This window comes from Hyperoodon ampullatus, assembly GCF_949752795.1.
Source record: "Hyperoodon ampullatus genome assembly, chromosome: 14".
NCBI lineage: Eukaryota > Metazoa > Chordata > Mammalia > Artiodactyla > Ziphiidae > Hyperoodon > Hyperoodon ampullatus.
This window is the reverse complement of record NC_136927.1, coordinates 44,613,388-44,631,200: the sequence shown is the minus strand read 5'-3', so window position 1 is coordinate 44,631,200 and position 17,813 is coordinate 44,613,388. Positions and strand designations below refer to the sequence as shown.

The 17,813-nt window shown below is 51.2% G+C and overlaps 1 protein-coding gene across 1 annotated transcript; it reads right to left on the bottom strand.

The window, feature by feature from the left end:
• Nucleotides 1-556: 556 nt before the first annotated feature.
• ITGAX (integrin subunit alpha X) lies at nucleotides 557-17,537 on the bottom strand (the record flags this gene model as incomplete). Its single annotated transcript, XM_079718383.1, has 30 exons — nucleotides 557-655; nucleotides 1,202-1,312; nucleotides 1,572-1,673; nucleotides 1,796-1,909; nucleotides 2,113-2,196; nucleotides 2,307-2,414; nucleotides 2,525-2,603; nucleotides 3,908-3,991; nucleotides 4,082-4,161; nucleotides 4,256-4,372; nucleotides 7,218-7,359; nucleotides 7,577-7,650; nucleotides 7,739-7,870; nucleotides 8,585-8,739; nucleotides 8,881-9,038; nucleotides 9,171-9,301; nucleotides 11,492-11,701; nucleotides 11,790-11,930; nucleotides 12,081-12,223; nucleotides 12,334-12,463; nucleotides 12,629-12,702; nucleotides 12,907-13,057; nucleotides 13,360-13,513; nucleotides 13,761-13,906; nucleotides 14,038-14,168; nucleotides 15,606-15,720; nucleotides 15,874-15,944; nucleotides 16,234-16,337; nucleotides 16,812-16,914; nucleotides 17,477-17,537. 30 exons carry the CDS (start codon nucleotides 17,535-17,537, stop codon nucleotides 557-559), a joined length of 3,504 nt encoding a protein of 1,167 aa, XP_079574509.1.
• Between the last annotated feature and the right edge of the window lie 276 nt (nucleotides 17,538-17,813).

Below are 17,813 nucleotides of genomic sequence, written 5' to 3'. Positions count from 1 at the left end.
ATGACCTTATTGGGGGCAGCACATCTCTGATAGAGGACTTCAAAGTGCTCTCCAATCACTAACCATATGCAGACAATGTTCCATTCAATACATCCCAGGGTTTTTAAGAAACATCTGTGTATTAGTTCACAAGCTGAAGAGTTCAGAAGTTACACTGCGAGTAATGGGAAGCCACTGAAGATGGATGAGGATGAGAGCCTGGTTCAGAACTGTATTTTAGGAAGACCATCGGTGGTTAGTGGAGGAAGGGAGACTGGAACCTGAGGCTATTGTCCATCTATTTCTAGGTAGAAATTCCAAGTCAAGTCCTCAGGAGAGGCATGTCAGGGATCCTGTCCTGGGATTTCCAGTTGGAGCCTTGACAAGACCAATGGCCCTTCCCAGGCTAGGTGCTTTGTGCAAACACACTGCATCCTCCCAAAGAGAGAAAGCAGCCTGATGCCAGCCTCCCTCAGATGGAATGTTCTTCCCCAACAGGCCTGACTTGGGTGAAAGTAAGAAGGCCAGGGAACCTCTCAGGGGAGAGCAGGTCCAAAGGAGAGCAGGAGGTAGTTTCTTACTGGGCAACTTGGGGGTCTCCTGTCCCATTTTCTGGAGCAGTCTGTCCATTTGCTCCCTCCATCATTTCTTTGTACTGACGTTTGAAGAAGCCAACCTGTTGGGGAGGAAGGAGAAGAAAATCAGGAAGTCCAGTGGAAGAGAGGAAAAGAGATGATGGGGAGGGGGAGCAAGCACCATTTCTGGAACCCCCCTATGTTCCAGCACTGCACTAGGAACTTTATATAAATTGTGTCATTTAGACTTTGCCACAGTTCTGTGAGCTGGGTAGAACCACCTTCAGAATGAGAAGCTGAGACCGAGCATGGACCAAGCACATGCCAATGGTCAAGGAAAGAATCAGTGGTGGTGTCAACATCAAATCCAAGGCTGTGCTCTCATGTTCTAATTTGTGTTTCAGGGAAACAGGTAAAGAGGTGGAGAAGAGTGAAAAAGAAATGGAGACAGATTAGAGGAGGCTTGAGAATCATATAGAAGGACATGGGGTCAACTGGGGACTGGTTATGTCACAGGTGGGAAGGGATCTCTCACATGCAGTGACTTAGGAAGAATGTGTGCCTGACTCCATGGTGAGTCTTTCTTACACTGTAGAAAGTGTGGGACCAAATGCTGGCGGTGTCAGGAGTGGGATGAAAATACTCACCTTGTACAGTATGGCTGTGATGAGAGCCAGCAGCAGCAGTCCTCCCACAGAGCTGCCCACAATAATGGGGGTGGGGTTGTGGACCTCATACTTCTCCAGCACCAGCTCCATCTGGAGTGGAGATGACCCCATCAGAAAGTATCAGGACTCTTGCTATCCCAGACTCCTCCCAGGTCCCCTTTAACTCCCTCCCCTTCTTCATCAGGTTCTGCTCCAAGAAGTGAGATAGAGAAGGATTCATAGGCTAAGGGACAATTGTCCTGCCCAGGGACCTCCATCCTTCCTCTCTCCAGGCTTGCAAGTCCCGCACTCAGCATCACAGATTTAGCTCTCTGACCAGCCTGGTCACTGCCTACCACACGGCCACTACCTGGGCTCTCAAAAATGCCTCCTGTCCTGGAAGCTGGGAATACACGGATCTGTTGAAAATGATTTCAGCTACACTCACAACCAACACCTTCTTCTGCAGTGTCTGCAAAAGAGAAGGGGAAGGCTGAGAACTAGCTCTGGGGAGGGCTCGGGGTTAGAGAAATGCCCTGGCTTGAGGTGGGCACAGACACATCAGGCCCCACCTGAGTCTGGGAGGGGACACACCTGGCTGACCCAGCCGAAGCTGAGATTGCCTTTCAGGATGAAGTCAAGTTCCTCCTGGATGCCGAAGGAGCGGATGTCACAGTGGAACCTCAGGCAGTCAGCAATGGAGCAGTCCTGGGGAAGAGAAGTGGCATCAGGCCAGAGAAAGGTGAGTTTGAAGGTAGAAGACAGCATTCAACTGTCTGATTTGAGGGGAGCAGCCACATCTGAGCTCAAGCAGGCTGTTCAGCAGACATCCATCTAATGTAACATGCATTCCTGAATTAAATTCCTCTGAAGTGTAGCTTCCAGTGGGGAACATCCCAGAGCCCTCTCACCAGGACAGGCTTCTTCTGAAAGTGGGTCAGGAAGTCGGACTCTGTGGGCACTGTTCTCTCTGAAGAGCACTGAATGGATGGGTTCTAGGAAAACGCACAGGGAGAAAGCATGTGATGGGGTCATCAGGGATTCATGAGGACCAAGGAATCCAGGGAGAGTGCATTAGTGGAGAAGCCACACAGTCTTTGAGTACCTGAGGGTGGAGGACTTCCGTATCCTTCCACACGGTCAACCGGTTCAGTTCCACGGGCACTGAGAAGTCAATGCTGACAGGCAGGTCCCTCTGTCCCAGGTTGTTCACCTGCATGGAGGACAGTGAGGGCAAAGATCATGCTGAGCCCCACATCCCTCCCGAATCTCTGGCTCCTGGGCCCCTGCCCCAGCCCACGCTCCTGAGTCACCGTCACCTGCCTGGTATCTGTGCTGAGCCCCGCTGCTTTCCTCCTCCTCGGAGGCCGAGAAGTTGAGGTACTTGGTGGATTGTTCATGGCTGAGGGGAGAGGAGGCGTGGGCGGATGGGAAGTTCCGTTAGGGCCTCCTAAGGAGGCTCTGGAGGCTCTCAAACACCCCAGCCTTGTCCTGGGGGCCGCTCAGAGTGCCCCGACCCACAGAATCACAACTGTAGAATACACGTGTAGAGTCACACACACCTAGGCATGGCATGTCCTGCTTGTGGGTCCCCTGCAAGCAGGTGTGATAACCCCGGTGCTCACACCAGCAAGCAAGCTCCAAGCTGGCAGGTGCCTGGGCTGCTGAGAGCCCCCAGTGTGCAGGTGTGAAGGAGAGTGTGAAACCCTGGGCAGAAGGAGGTAATCCAAGGAGGCCCGTGGGTAGAACTGGCAGGGGAAGGTACCCAAGCTAAGCCATGTGGGCCTGTTTCACACCATGAGTGTGTGGATCTCACAAAGGCAGGGGCTTACATCTGGTGTTGATTACACATAATAGGGGCTCAATAAACCTTTGTTGAATGACAAATGAATTTATGGAAAGTAACCACAGCACTGTGCCTGGAACATAGTAGATGCTAGGAAGGTATTTGTTGAAGGAAGGTATCTGCTCAAGCTCTTGGCTTGACTCCTTAGTGTCAAACACCGTGTGTACCCCTCCTTGGGCAGCATTTAAGCCCTTTTCCTTTCATCCAGCTTTTCCCTGATCCCCAGTCCCTGCAGCCAGCAGGTCATTTCCCCCGTCCTTCCCAAAGGAGACTGGGAAAAAGGGGAGGGGTGGTTCTAAAAGCCCTGCAGAGTATAAATCTGTTCCTTGTGGTGAGGAATTGTCCTGCCCAGATGCCCAGGCTTAAGCGCAATGCCATGGACACTTCAATGTTTAGCTGAAGCCTCCCCTGACAGGAGACCCTAGCGTCCCCTCGGCCCCTTGAAAACTCAGGTAGCCTCAGGAGACAGAACCACAGGGAGGCCCCTGATGAGATTCTTCCTTGAATCAGGATAACCTTGCTCCCCAATAAGGCTGTAAGAACCTTGAAAACAGGGTCACATCTCGTATGTCTTAGGGAACCCGGGACGATCTTGAGGCTTTTAAGAAAGGCTTCTGAGAACTGAAGCCTCTGTTAAATGTAGGATGTAATGATAATAATATCACAATTACTATTGTCATCAATAACCCACAATAAACACTCGATGATTGATTAGTAAGTGCTGCTAACAGTGTCATCTACCGATTGACAAGGTGGTGATAAAACTTAAATATCACAGATGTTCAGCTGCTGCAGAGTGAGAATTCCCCGAGCCCCACAGAGTGATGGAGGAGGAGCCCTTGGAGGTCGTGGCGTGGCACCTGCTGATCATGGTGTACACGGCGTACTTCACCGGGAGCTCCAGCCGGAAGGTGGTCTTGCTCATCTTGGGGGTGTTATTTTCACTGGAAAAGGAGGAGGATCCCAGCTGGCAAGTTCCCCAGAGGAGGAAGCTGAGCGGGAGGTAGCACTGCCCTGGGCCTGGCCCAGCTCACCTGCTCACATTGGCTGCAAGAAGCAGCCGGTCTCCCAGCATGGCCATGGGGGAGACGTCAAAGGTGGCCCTGAAGGTGATCTGAGGAAGAGGTAGGAATGGGGTAGGGGGGAGGTCACCGAGGAGTAGGACGGGGGGTGGGTAGGGGAGCAGGGGGTGCAGAAGCAAGGCTCACCTGAGCGCCCTCATGGAAGATTAGGTGGTTGATGCTACAGGTGGTGCTGAGGGTGCCCTGGCTCCCGGTGGGGGCACTGTCACAGGTCAGGCGCAGGGCACGTGACTGCAGCTGGTTCTAAGGAAGCACAGGTGAACCAAGGCCAGTGAGCATTTGCTAGTGTTCCAACGAGACTCCATAAAGTACTCACAGTTTCCTGGAATCTACCTTAAGGTTATGTTTCTTTAAAAAAATCTTTAAACACTATCTGGTCAAACTTCTTCCTACTGTAGAAATCCCAGATTTATTAGCATTTCTTCCTTTTTTAAAAAAAATATCTTTATTGGAGTATAATTGCTTTTCTTCTTTTTTATTTATGGTTCTTTTTAAAAGGTTGTACTATGAAAATTTCAAATATACTCAAAAGTGGAGAGACTAGGTAAATCTACCTCATGTCCCCATCACGCAGCTTAAATTACCAACATTTTTCTACTCTTGCTTTATTCAGCTGTTCTCCACTCTCTTTTTCTTTTTTTCTTTTCCTGATTAGTTTAAAGCATATTCCTAACATCACATACTTTCATCTTGAAAGACTTCAGTGTGTATCACCAACAGACAAGGGTATTTTTTAACATAAGACAAGACTCAACAAATCATACTCAACAAAAGCTGATCCCTAAGATCAGCTAATATCCAGGTCATGCTCTGTCTTCCTAGATGGGCTCCAAAAATGTTACATTACAGTTCATTTTTAAACACATTATCCAACAATGGTCCACACATGGCATCTGGTTGATGTGTCTAGAAGTACCTCCAGTGATAGGATGTTCACCCCTCACACAGCTGGAGTTTGCCATTCCTAGTGTATTTCTTCATGCATTGATCAAAATATGCTCCCATTGGGAAGACTAGCTTAAGAGAGACATGGGAGACCAACCAAACATTATGTGCAGACCTAGTTAAGATGTTCGTTCAAATAAACCAGTTAAAAAATATTTTTGAGACAATTAAGGAAATTTGATTACGGTCTAAATACTAAGGAATCATTTATTTTATTGGGTGTGATAATGGCTATGGGGTCACATAAGTTGTCCCTACTGTCCATAACAGTGAAATAGGAAGGTGTGTGATGACAGGATGTCTGGGATTGGTTTTAAAATATTTGAGTAAAGGGAAAAAAAAACAGGTGACATAAATGTGGTGAAATGTTGATCATTGTTGAATCTGGGTGATAATTTTGGGGGAGGTTTGTTGAACTACCCTCTTCTTTTGTAAATGTTTAACATAATTTTTCATAATAAAATTTTTGTTAAAAATCTGTTTCTCTCTGACTCCCTGTGGTCCTAGTTCTGTCCTCTAGAACAGGGATTGCCATATGACAGCCCAGCACCAACTTTTATAAATAAAGTTTTATTGGCACACAGCCATGCTCATTCATACACATATTGTCAATGGCTGCTTTCACCTTACATCAGCAGAGCTGAGAAGATGTGAAGACACTCTGTGGGCCACAAAGCTGAAATATTTACTATCTAGCCCTTTATAGATAAAGTATGCCAAGCTCTGATCTAGAGTAACCAATAAATCCAACTCCTTCTTCTACAGAGCAGTATTTTATTTTATTTTACTTACTTTTTATTTAATTTTATTTTATATTTTCCACGCTGCACAGCTTGAGGGATCTTAGTTTCCCAGCCAGGGCTTGAACCCGGGCCACGGCAGTGAGAGCACCAAGTCCTAACCACTGGACCACCAGGGAATTCCCCAGAACAGTGTTTTAAAGTATTTGAAGGCCAAATCATCAAAAAATCTACAAACAGTAAATGCTGGAGAGGGTGTGGATAAAAGGGAACCCTCTTGCACTGTTGGTGGGAATGTAAATTGATACAGCCACTATGGAGAACGGTATGGAGGTTCCTTAAAAACTAAAAATAGAACTACCATATGACCCAGCAATCCCACTACTGGGCATATACCCTGAGAAAACCATAATTCAAAAAGAGTCGTGTACCACAATGTTCATTGCAGCTCTATTTACGATAGCTAGGACATGGATGCAATCTAAGTGTCCATCAACGGATGAATGGATAAGAAGATGTGGCACATATATACAATGGAATATTACTCAGCCATAAAAAGAAACAAAATTGAGTTATTTGCAGTGAGGTGGATGGATGTAGAGTCTGTCATACAGACTGAAGTAAGTCAGAAAGAGAAAAACAAATACCGTATGCTAACACATATATATGGAATCTAAAAAAACAAAAAATGGTTATGAAGAACCTAGAGGCAGGACAGGAATAAAGACGCAGATGTAGGGAATGGACTTGAGGACACAGAAAGGGGGAAGGGTAAGCTGGGACGAAGTGAAAGAGTGGCATGGACTTATATATATGTTACAAATTTTAAAATAGATAGGTAGCAGGAATCAGCTGCATAGCACAGGGAGACCAGCTCGGTGCTTTGTGACCACCTAGAGGGCTGGGATAGGGAGGGTGGGAGGGAGAAGCAAGAGGGAGGAGATATGGGGATATATGTATATGTATAACTGATTCACTTTGTTATAAAGCAGAAACTAACTCACCATTGTAAAGCAATTATACTCCAATAAAGATGTTAAAAAAATAAAATAAAATAAAGTATTTGAAGGCCGAGATATGTTTTCCTTTAAAAGAGGAATATTGATATGATGTGGAATACAAAGAAATGTAAGGCAGGGTCCTTGCTCTCTTCACATTAGCAGCCTCCTGGGAACTCATTCCTAACGGTCACTCTTAAAATGCCAAGCCCAGAGTTGAACACAGAATGAGCCAATGCATGCCCCAGCCAACACAACCACATCCATCAAACCACGATCAGCCCAGCCCTCTTGGCTTACAAGAGGCTGTTAAACAATGGAAGCCCTGCCTGAGCCTTGAACCCAGCACAGGAGTCTCTGCTGATCCCCCGCCATCAGCCTTTCCTTCCCCAGAGAGGACAATACCTGGCCCCCTGCCACACGTCGATAAGATAGCCCCGGCGGGTAGAAGAAGGTGATTGTGGTTCCATAGGAGTCCTCGCCATCATTCCACACTCTCACTTCCAAGTTCAGCTCCAGGTTACTCCCCACAATCAGGGTCTTCAAGCTGGGTGTTGGGGTAGAGGGGAGGAGGTGATTCTGTGACTGAGGCTGGAAATGGTGTGGGGATGAAACACAGAGTAGGAAAGCGGGGGAGAGATGGGGACAGGATGTCTGGGTCCAGAGCACTGGGTAGAGATGTTAGGGAGAGCCAGGGGCAGGAGTTCCGAGTTCCAGGAAGGGGGCTGGGGGAGCAGGGGAGGTCTGAGGGGCTGGACGCTCACCCTGAGGCCCCAAAGGAGATGCCGAGGTCGTCCTGGCAGACATGATCAGCACCACAGTTCTTCTCAAAGGGGAGCTGAGAGTGAAGGGAAAGCAGGGTTTTCCCCAAGATCTGGAGTCCACGCCCTCCACCCTCTCTGGAAGAGCCCAGCACCAGGACTCACAGAGGTCATGAAGTATCTCTGGGCATCCACTGCCAGCATAGGCTGGAGGTTTCCAGAGCCAGAGATAGGCTTGCCCACTAGGGAGAAGTTGAGACGCAAGATGATGGGGGTCACCGAGTCCTCCACACAGGCCTGGCGAACGGACATTGGAGGGAGAAGTTGGTTAAGAAAAGTACCGTCGCAGCTACTAGCTGGGTCCCGTCTCCTCATCCGTAAAATGGAGTAACAGTGGTACCTATCCACCCCCCATAAATGCTCATCCATAGGATTCTGCATGCAGAACCCCTGCTGTGGTTGTCCTTGGTCTTGAACATCCTTCCCGCAGCCTCCCACAGGCTCACTCACTCTACTCAGGGTCTCCCCAAACTGCTCCCGGTGACCTCCCAACACCCTCTCTGTCCTCTCCCCAGCTTTATCTCTCTTCATAGCCTTCATCACTACCTGACATCTATTATTTAGGAATCTGATCACTTTTGATCTTCTCACAGAGCTCCCCCTGGGCATGATTGTTTTGTCCACTGCGGTGTCCCTGGTGACAAGGACAGGGCCTGTCTCAGAGGAGGAGTTGGATAAAAGAATCCCATCCCCATCGCCCCATGGCTCTCCGAAGCAGCCGTACTCTTTTTCCTGAAATCCAGCCGTGTAGCCTCTGGCGGATGCAGCCAACCTCATCCATCCATTCACTCACTCACTCCACCAACATGTGTCAAGTACCTCAAGTACCTCCTGCATTCCGTGTGCCATGCTGGGGTGGAGCGAGGACCAGAACACACCCATTCCTTCCCTGCCCAGCCCCCTGCCAGCCTCAGAATTTCCTCTATTCCCAGGACTCTGAGGTCCCCTCACCGGCAGGAGCAACCTCACAGGCTCGCAGTGCTGTGTCAGGCCCAGGTCTCGAACACGAGTCAGATTCCGAGTCCTTGTCTCCTCGAAGACAGCACGAGGACTCAGGCGGCCAGGGTCAAGGGTTAGGTCAAAGGTCACAACACTTTGGAGGTTAGCTGTAGGGGAAAGCGGGGGATAGAAAAGGCTGAGAGAGTGAGGAACCTCCCAGCTGGGCAAGGGGCAAGGTAGGAGACAGGAGTCCTGGGCTTGGAGACTCCCAGGGTCAGGGCATTCTGCTCAGAGGGGAAATAACTCACCCAACCGGTTCTTGGGACTTTGAGACACACGAAGGCAGACAATGGCCTCACCCAGAGACTGGGCAAATGCCGGCTGCTGGTGGCACTCATACACAGACCTGGTGATCTCTGGAGGTGTGATGTGCATGTTTGCCCACACCCTAAGCACAGGTCTGGTCCTGCGGGCAGAACACTGAGCTGAGGACAGGCCCTTGGTCCTGGGAGGACAACCTGGGAGGGCAGGTAGGGAGGCTGGTGTCCTAGGCAGACCCAGGACCACCCGGGGAGTGTCTGGGGAAGGCTGTTCTCACCTGAGCAGCAGTGCGTGCCCCCAGGCCCCCACAGCCAAGTCCACCAGTCCATCCATGGTGAGGTCCTGACCCCCGCTCAGCGACTGCCCAAAATACTGGAGGCTGGGGGAGAACTGGGCGCCTGTGATCCGCTGGCCAGAGAGGAAGAGGCAAGTCAGGTTGGGGGGTGATGGAAACAAGTTGGACAGAAGAACGAGAGGAGCAGGGAGCTGGGGGTATGGGAGACAGAACGAAGGGGTGAGCGGTAAAAAGACATCTCCAAGAAGTGCCTAAAGAGAGAGGTGGGGATGGGAAAATGGTGACTAGAGACAAGGGAAGGTTTCTAGAACGTAAATGAAGAAGTGGAGATGGAAAGACTGGCCTGGTGACCTGAGTTTTGTTCACTCACTCAGCTAGTTAGTCTTGGGTTTTGATTTTGGCTCCTTCACTTATGAGCCATGGGACCTTAGGCCAGGAGTCAGTCTTTCTGTGCCTGTTTCCTCATCCCTCAGCTGGGATAATAACACCTCAGAGAATTAAATGAATTAATTCACGGAGTTCTTAGAACCACACCTGACGTATGGTCACTAGTCAGTAACTTACTATTATGAGTATCAAAGCTCCAGCCCTACCCTCCACATTGCAGATGGTGCCAAGGCCATAGGGCCTTTAAGAGGCCAATTCCAGACTTGAAATCAGACTCTCTGACCTCATGCCCAAGACCCCTTTTTGCTCTCTGTAGCCACCCTGTCTCTTCAGAAGACAAGGTGGGACCAGGTCGGGATGGGGAGGGGCTGCACCCATATGCAGATTCTACGCTCCTGGACCACCTGCCCTGTGGGTCCCTCCCCTTTTATATCCATGGCTCCTGTAACGACCAGTCCCTTTAAGAATATGCCCTTTAAATCTCTGGGCACTGATGGGACTGGCAGACATTGAGAGTAGTAATAATAAAATGAAAGAGAAATTTACCAGTTACAAAGGAAGAGGGGGTAGAAATAGTACAAACACAGCCAGACAGCCTTGTGTGCAGGAGAACTTATCTCACCACCATGTCATCCCCATGCCCCTCATTTTCCTCTACACCCCAGCCCCTGACAACCACTAATCTACTTTCTGTCTTTATGGATTTACCTATTCTGGACATTTCGTGTAAATAGAATCATACAATATGTGGTCCTTTGGGTCTGGCTTCTTTCACTTAGCATAGTGTTTTCAAGGTTCATCCATATTGTAGCATGTGTCAGTGTTTCGTTCCTTTCATGGCTGAATAATATTCCATTGTATGGGTATACCACATTTTATTTATCTGTTCCATCAGTTGATGGGCATTTGGGTTATTTCCACCTTTTGGTTATTATAAATAATGCTAATATAAACAATCACGTATAACTTTTTTGGTGTGGTCATGTTTTTAATTCTCTTGGGTGGAACTGCCAGGTCATACAGTAACTCTGTGTTTAACCTTTTGAGGAGCTGTCTTCCAAAGTAGCTGCATCATTTTACATTCCCACCAGCAGTGGATGAGAGTGCCAGATATTCCACACCCTCACCAACACTTGTCATCTGTCTGTCTGATTCTAGCCATCCTAGTGGATGTGAAGTGGTTTTGATTTCCTGATGACTGGTAACTAATGACGTTGAACATCTGTTCATGTGCGTATTCGTCCTTTGTGTATCATCTTTGAAGAAAAGTCTTTTCAGATCCTTTCCTTATTTTTAAATTGGGGCTTCCTTAACTTTTGCCAGGGGAAGCAGCCCTCCCTTCTCAGGGAACCCTGCCCCCTTGGGTGAAAGGCTCCTGCCTATGGGCATTGGGCAGGATTACTGATGGCAGGAGAGAATAAAGTCATGGCATCCAGGGAGATGAAGGGGTGAGTGGACAGGCAGACTGAGGCCACCAGAACTAAACTGACTGGCAAAGGGAGGCTCCAAGAGATGGAGCATTGGGTTAGAGTCAGGAGGTTGGAACCTCCCTCATCATCATTCTTGATCCACTATAAACCTTGGACAAGTCAAGGCACTTATCTTCTCCATGCCCCAGATTTCATCTCTAAAATGTGTTTGCTAATGCCTGGCCTATGTACAGTGTAAAACTACTGGGGGACTAAAAGGCTTGGGTGGAGAACCCACTCAAGTACCAAGTCACCATGTAAAGCACGGAACGTATCAATGTTTCCATTTCTCAAATTCCACAGATTTTGCTTGCTGTCTACTAGGTGCTCAGTGCTGGACAAAAGAGATAAGGGAAAAAAGAATTTTCCAGGCAGCAGTGTCAAAGACAGGGAAAAGCCTGGAGGAGGTTGCTGTGGCAACGGCCACCGACAGTGACTGGGCCTCACCTGGCTGTGGGCGGGGCTGATCCCCAGTCCCGAGGTTCCGTGAAACAGGTAGACAGCACCCCGGTTCTCCTGCTCTCCCGGAGCCCCGATGGCCACGTCCGTCAGCCTGTCCCCGTTCACATCCCCCAGCACCGTCAGAGCTGCCCCAAAGCGGCCCCAGGGGTGGCCTTGCTCCCCTCGCAGGACAGCACCACACTGCCACTTAGCCCTCTGCAGAACAAAAACAGTGTCAGGTCCCACCCCAGGCGACCCCTCCACACCCAGACCCCGCCCAGCCCGGGTCTCATCAGCCACTCACCCCCCGGGGAAAGGGGCACACGGACACCTGGCCCCCCCGGCTCTGCTCATAGTAATGGGGGGCCCCGATGAGGACCAGGTCGGAGCTGCCATCTCTGTCCACGTCCACGGAGCTGAGGGAGGCCCCGAAGTAGGAGCCGATCTGGAGGGCAGAGCGTGGAGTCATCCTGCCTACCCCTGCATCCGCTCTGGGCCAGGTCCCGCCTCCCCCCAGATACCAGCCCCTCCCTGCTGGGCCCCGCACCCCCTTCATCTCCCTCTCTGCCCCTGGAGAGCCTCCTCCACACCCAACCTGGGTCCCTGTGACTTCAGCCTTCGGCCTCCATTGCCCGGACACCTGGGTGAAGATGACAACCTTCCCGGTGTGCTGATGGCGGGGGGCCCCCAGGACCAGGCTGTGTACCCGCTTCCAAATGGCCAGCTCTGTGGAGTAACCTGAGGGGACCAGGCCTCAGCACAGAGGCTTCCACTCCCCACCCACGGGCCCCTGCTCTTCCCAGGCAGCCCGTCTCCCGCCCGGCCCTCCGACCACAGCCTTGCCTCACCCAGATAAGAGTCACTCATGTCCGCGTGCTCCTGAGACATGTTGATGAAGGTGGGGCTCCTATTTGGGGGGTACAGGAAGGCACCTCCAGACCAGCTGAAGCTCCCCACAGCCCCCAGAACTGGTCCATCCTGGGAGGAAAGGATTCCAGAACAGGTGGGAAGAAGAAGAAGATAGCCTATTCCAAAACAATGGCTGCCAATGGTTCCGCCCACTCGCCTGATACTCACTCTTGCCTTCCCTCCGCCCATCTCTGCCCCACCCTACATCAGTGGCCTGAAAGGGGCCCCACTCACAGGCATGAACACGGCACTGAAGCCCTCCTGGGACATCTCCAGTTCGAAGGAACCGCTGCTTATGGTCTGCGTACCTGGGGAAAGGCATGACACCTAGGATCCATGGGGAAAGACAGGCTTTGCCAGGTTCAAGAAGGATCTCAGCTTTAAGAAGATCTCATGTTGGAGACTAATACCCAAAGGGAAAGACTGGCCCATGACATAGGGGTCCAGGTTCTAGAAGGAAAAACATTTATGGGTGAGGGTTTCTGAAGTGAGTAGTTCCATCTCTGACTTACCCTCAATGGCAAAGATCTTCTCTTTCAGTTGGTTTTGAATGTCTCTCAAAGCATCAAAGTTCTCCACTCTAAATATATGTTCATGGGAGGGCTTCGAGGCGATGTCCTTTAATTCTTGCCAGGAATGTATATTTTGAAAAGCCAATCCCACCTGTCCCCAGCAAAGACCAATTCAGTGAAAATAATCATAACTATAATATGCCTGCTGGATGCTGGGACCCTCCAATAACCCTGCAAGGTTAATATTATTACGCCCAGTGTACAGGCAAGAAAAATGAGGCACAGACAGCCTCATCAAGGAGCTTAGGGAAAGGATGAGGATACCCTAGGCTGAAACAGAGTTTTCATCCTGAAGTAGAAGCTGAGAGAGCTGGGGTTTCTGTCCTTGAAAGGGAAGGTGGCTTAAGAGGATGAGAGGGGAGGAGGCAGTGGGAGGGCATCCCCACATCCTACCCCAATTGCATAGCGGATGATGCCAGCAGCCTCAGCACCGGGAATGACATCCTTGTAATCCAGAGGGTCATTTTCTTTCTGCCCATCAGTGATGACGATGAGGATTTTGGAGGCATCTTTTCGGGCCCCATATAAGGCACTGAACAGCTGTTCTCTGTAAGAGAAGATGAGGGTCCAGAGGCCAGTGAACAGAGCTGCTGCTTAGCCTCTGATGCCTTTGTGAGAACAAGGAGATGCCACTTCCTCTGTGATGCCCCCGTCCCACCCAGAGGCCCCCGGCTTGGTGAGGAGACCACAGGCTGAACTCCAGTACCCATCTCTCCCTTCCTCTTGGAGACAGATGCGGCCCAAAGGAAGACCCAGATGCTTTGGGCGAAGACCTGGGAGGAGTCAGGACTCACGTGACCCTCCTGATGGCTGTGGCCGTGTACGTGAACCCATTCAGCTTCTGTACGGAGTTCAGCAGGCTTAGTGGGTTTGAGCTGGTTGCGAAAGCTTTGAAAGTGAAGTGCACCTGGAACTTGTGGGAGAACTGCACCAGGGAGAACTGGAGAACCACACAGGGCTGGGGGCCGGGCCAAGGCACCAGAACCCTGGGGTTCCTCCCACAAGCTTCCCCTGGGGAGGGCAGGGCGAGGGGGCGGCTGCGCCCGTTCCTTCCCTCCCCTGAGAGCGCACCTGGGAGCTGGGACCCTGGAACTGGCTCATCATAACCGTCACGAATTTCAGCATTTTGGCAAAATCGGTGGAGGAGATGCTGCCTGAACCGTCGATCAGGAAGGCAATATCCTGCTCCTGCCTCGGGCACTCTGGAGAAGGAGGTGGCACCAGTCCCCCGAGGGACACTCCCAAAGCCCAGGCCTCCTGGCCACGAGAACCCACCCTCCCAGGGGCTGCCCTAATTCCTTCCTAGAGCAGGGCCCTTTGGTCTCCTGAAGTCTCTAAAGAGGACATATCTGTGATTCAGCTGCTCACACCTGGCTGATAAAAAAGTAACAATTCCTCCAATCCAGATGGTGAGAGGCTGGGGGCCCCTCCTTCTTCCTCAGCTGTCCGTGCCCCGCCCCCTGACCCTACCCCACCTTCTCCCCCAACATGCCCACCATCCAGCACTAAAAGGACCTTGTTCCAGCCCCTGGCCCGGTACACCCCCAGTTGGTCAGCGCCAAACTGTACTTGTGTTAAATATTTTTAATGTCATCCCCGGCAACAGCGGCACACTGGTCCTATGCTGGCCTCAGAGTGAGTGAAGAATCTGTCCTCAGAAGCGGAAGCTCTCCCGGCTTGGCTTGCTCAGGGAGATTCCTATCTAGCTCCCAGCTGCCCCCTTCTGCCCCCAAGGCTTCCCATCAGAGAGAGGGGTGTCCTGATGGTAGCCCAGGCACCTGTGGATGAATCTAGAACCTAGGAGGTGCTGGGAGGGGCACCCCATTCAGGGCCCCAGACGTCAGTCTCTCCAACGGCCTGAGTGTGAATGTGAAACCAGGGAGGGACCTCGGCCTGCCCTGGTTCCGGGGGCGGGGAGTCTGAAAAGCTCACTGTTCCACATCCTCATCCCCCTTCCCTGTCAGCACCAGGGAGGCCGGGCCCTGTGCCTCAACATGCACACACACACACACATATATACATATACACACATACACATATACACATACACTACACACACACATACATAACACAACACACACATATACATGTATACATACATCACACACTCATGCACATACACATACATACACACATACACATATACTTGTACACACACATACATATACACTGCTCAGACTGCCTGCACCCACCTCACCCTTTCCCAGCCTGCTGCGTGAACTAATTGGCTATACTGCAGGGTGCATTGTGTGAAAATAAACGCCCTTCACTCTAAAAATTCTTGCAGCTGGCATTAACTGAGCCCTCACCACATGCCAGGCCCTGTACCAGACCCTGGCCGAGGATCACTGTATGTTACTCTCAGTGTTGGGTGTGATATTATCCCACAGGCAGATGAAGAAACTGAAGCTCAGAGAGGGAAAGGTTCTAGGAAAGGTCCTGCGGTGGGACAATGATGGGGCAGGTGTGAAAGCAGGCGCTGACCCCTCCAGCCCATGTTTGGAATCACAATACCATCCAGTAAATTTTTTTTCTGGATCCCTCTTTTTTATCCACTTTGGGGTGTCTCTGGCTCCACTGCAAACCAGAGTCAGAGGTGTATAGGTACCTTGAAGGACTCAGTGGCCCCAAACACTCACCCTGCAGGGCAGCCGGGATCCTCTGGGCCTGCCGGGACGGGGAGACCAGCAGGAAGCAAAACCCGGTCAAGTGCATGTTCTCCCTGCATGCATGGTGCACGGTGGGGCCACAGGCCTGTGGACAGAGGGGCCTGGTGGGAGGGGTTGCCCCTGCTTCTGTCCCACCCTCCCATCCCAGCACCTTCACCCTTCACGAGACCCCCAGCACCAGCAGCCCCAGGTCCCCACTCTTTCCCTCAGGATGCTCCCGTGACCCAGGGCAACTCACCAGCAGCCGAAAGGGGCTGGTGGTGGCCACCATGGACAGGCCCAGGGACATGTTCACAGCCTCTGGAGGCACTGAAGGTACAGATGTGTGCATGGTCACCCTCAGGACAGAGGAGGCAGGGAACACCTCATCTCTGGGAGATTAGGGGTCTGACAGGTGAAGGGGGCTCTCAGGTCTTGATGGAGGTATGGGGGTACAGGGGTGTGTTGGGAAGGGAGACTCTGAGTGGGTCAGGAAGCCTGTCTGAGGGTAAGGGTCTGCAGACAGAGCTGAAGCCAAGAAGTAGGTATCCTGTGCTCTCCACAGGCCCCCAGAGCATGGGAGACTGGACTTGGGTCTCAGCCGGGGGCAGTGACTCACCCGGCAGGAGGATGGGTTCACACTTGCCCATGCTGTAGTCGCACTGGTAGAGGCCGCCCGTTTGATTGGCAGCCTTTATCTCCTGGGGGGCTCCAACCACCAGCCTAGGGGGAGAAAAGAACACAGCAGCTAAGAGTGTGGATGCCAGAGCCAGACTGCCTCTCTGAGCCTCAGTTTCCTCATCTGTAAAGTGGAGATTAACAACAATTTAAATTCCACATGGGAGAGATTTTTGTCCCTTTTATGCTCTGGTGTATGCCTGGCTCCTGAGACATTTAGTAATAGATGCTCAATAAACATTTGTTGAGTGATGGATTCCTACAGCATAAGGTTGCTGTGAGGATGGAATCAGTGCCCACGAAAGGGTGCCTGGCACTTCATAATTGCTTAAGAAATAAATAAAGTTAGCTGGGGTCCTCGAGATGGCAAGATGGTCCTTCTTTCAGTCCAACTCTTCATAGCCTTGGCGGGAATTGCCATGGCAGACAGAGGAGAGTTTGTGAATAAAGAGAGGGATGTGGGGAGGGACAGGGGAGGAGTAGATGAGAGCCAAACGCCAGACACCACACAGTCCTCACCAGTTGGCATACTGGACCACGCTGTATCCAAACCCAGCGCTGTTCACATGGAAGATTGTTGGCTGGTCTATGTCCAAGTTGAAGCAGAAAGAGGAAGCCAGGGCTGGGGAGGAGGGGGAGGAGACACACTTTGGTGAAGGTTCTCCCTTCTGCTCCATCTCCCTGGCCCCCAGCCTGCCCCCCAACTGTCCCCTCCAGGCGCAATGCCCCAGCATCTCCTGGTCTTCTGGACCCCCAGGCTCAGCCCTGCTTCTCTCCTTCAGATGGTCCAGAAATAGCTGTTCACCCACTGGTCTGCTAGCAAATTTCAGTTCTTCATTTCCACAGAGCAACACCCAAGCTCTAAAGACACTCCTTCCCCAACCCTCTCCCTGGGCTCCTATGAGGAAGAATCCAGGAAAACCTGGGGACAAATGGATGCAGTGGACAGAGTATAAGATTGACTCGTTCTGCCTACTTGAAAAACGTTTGGATTGTCCAGGCAACCGGCCTCTCTTCCCTAAAATTGGTTCAGTATCCTCTCAACCCCCACAAACTCCAGATCCCAAACCCGGTATAACTCCAGATCCCTCCCCTAATGTCTGAGTTCAAAGCATGCGTTCTCAGCTCTCTCCCTACCTGGACCCCCATTCCCTCCTCCCCCTTCATCGTGACTCTCAGCTTACCCATCGACAGGAGGAGGAAAATCCTGGTCCTGGTCATGACTGGAAGATCAGACATGGGCATCGGAGCGTCTGAGCCACCAGGGAAACAGCTGGACCAAGGTGCCAAGAAAGCAAGTAAGCAGAGAGGGGCACAGGAGGCCGGAGGTAGGGAGGGAAGTTGTCAGCATGACTCAGAGGTGGAGGGCGGAGAATGCAACTAAAATAGGAAAAGAAAGGGGCCAGGCAGCCCACACTCTCTGTGTCCAGAGATGACATGACTTGCTTCTCTTTGTCTCCCCACCCTAGGCTCGGGTGGATGCAAATCTCCTGCCCTGCCCTACCTCTCCAGGTTCCCTCA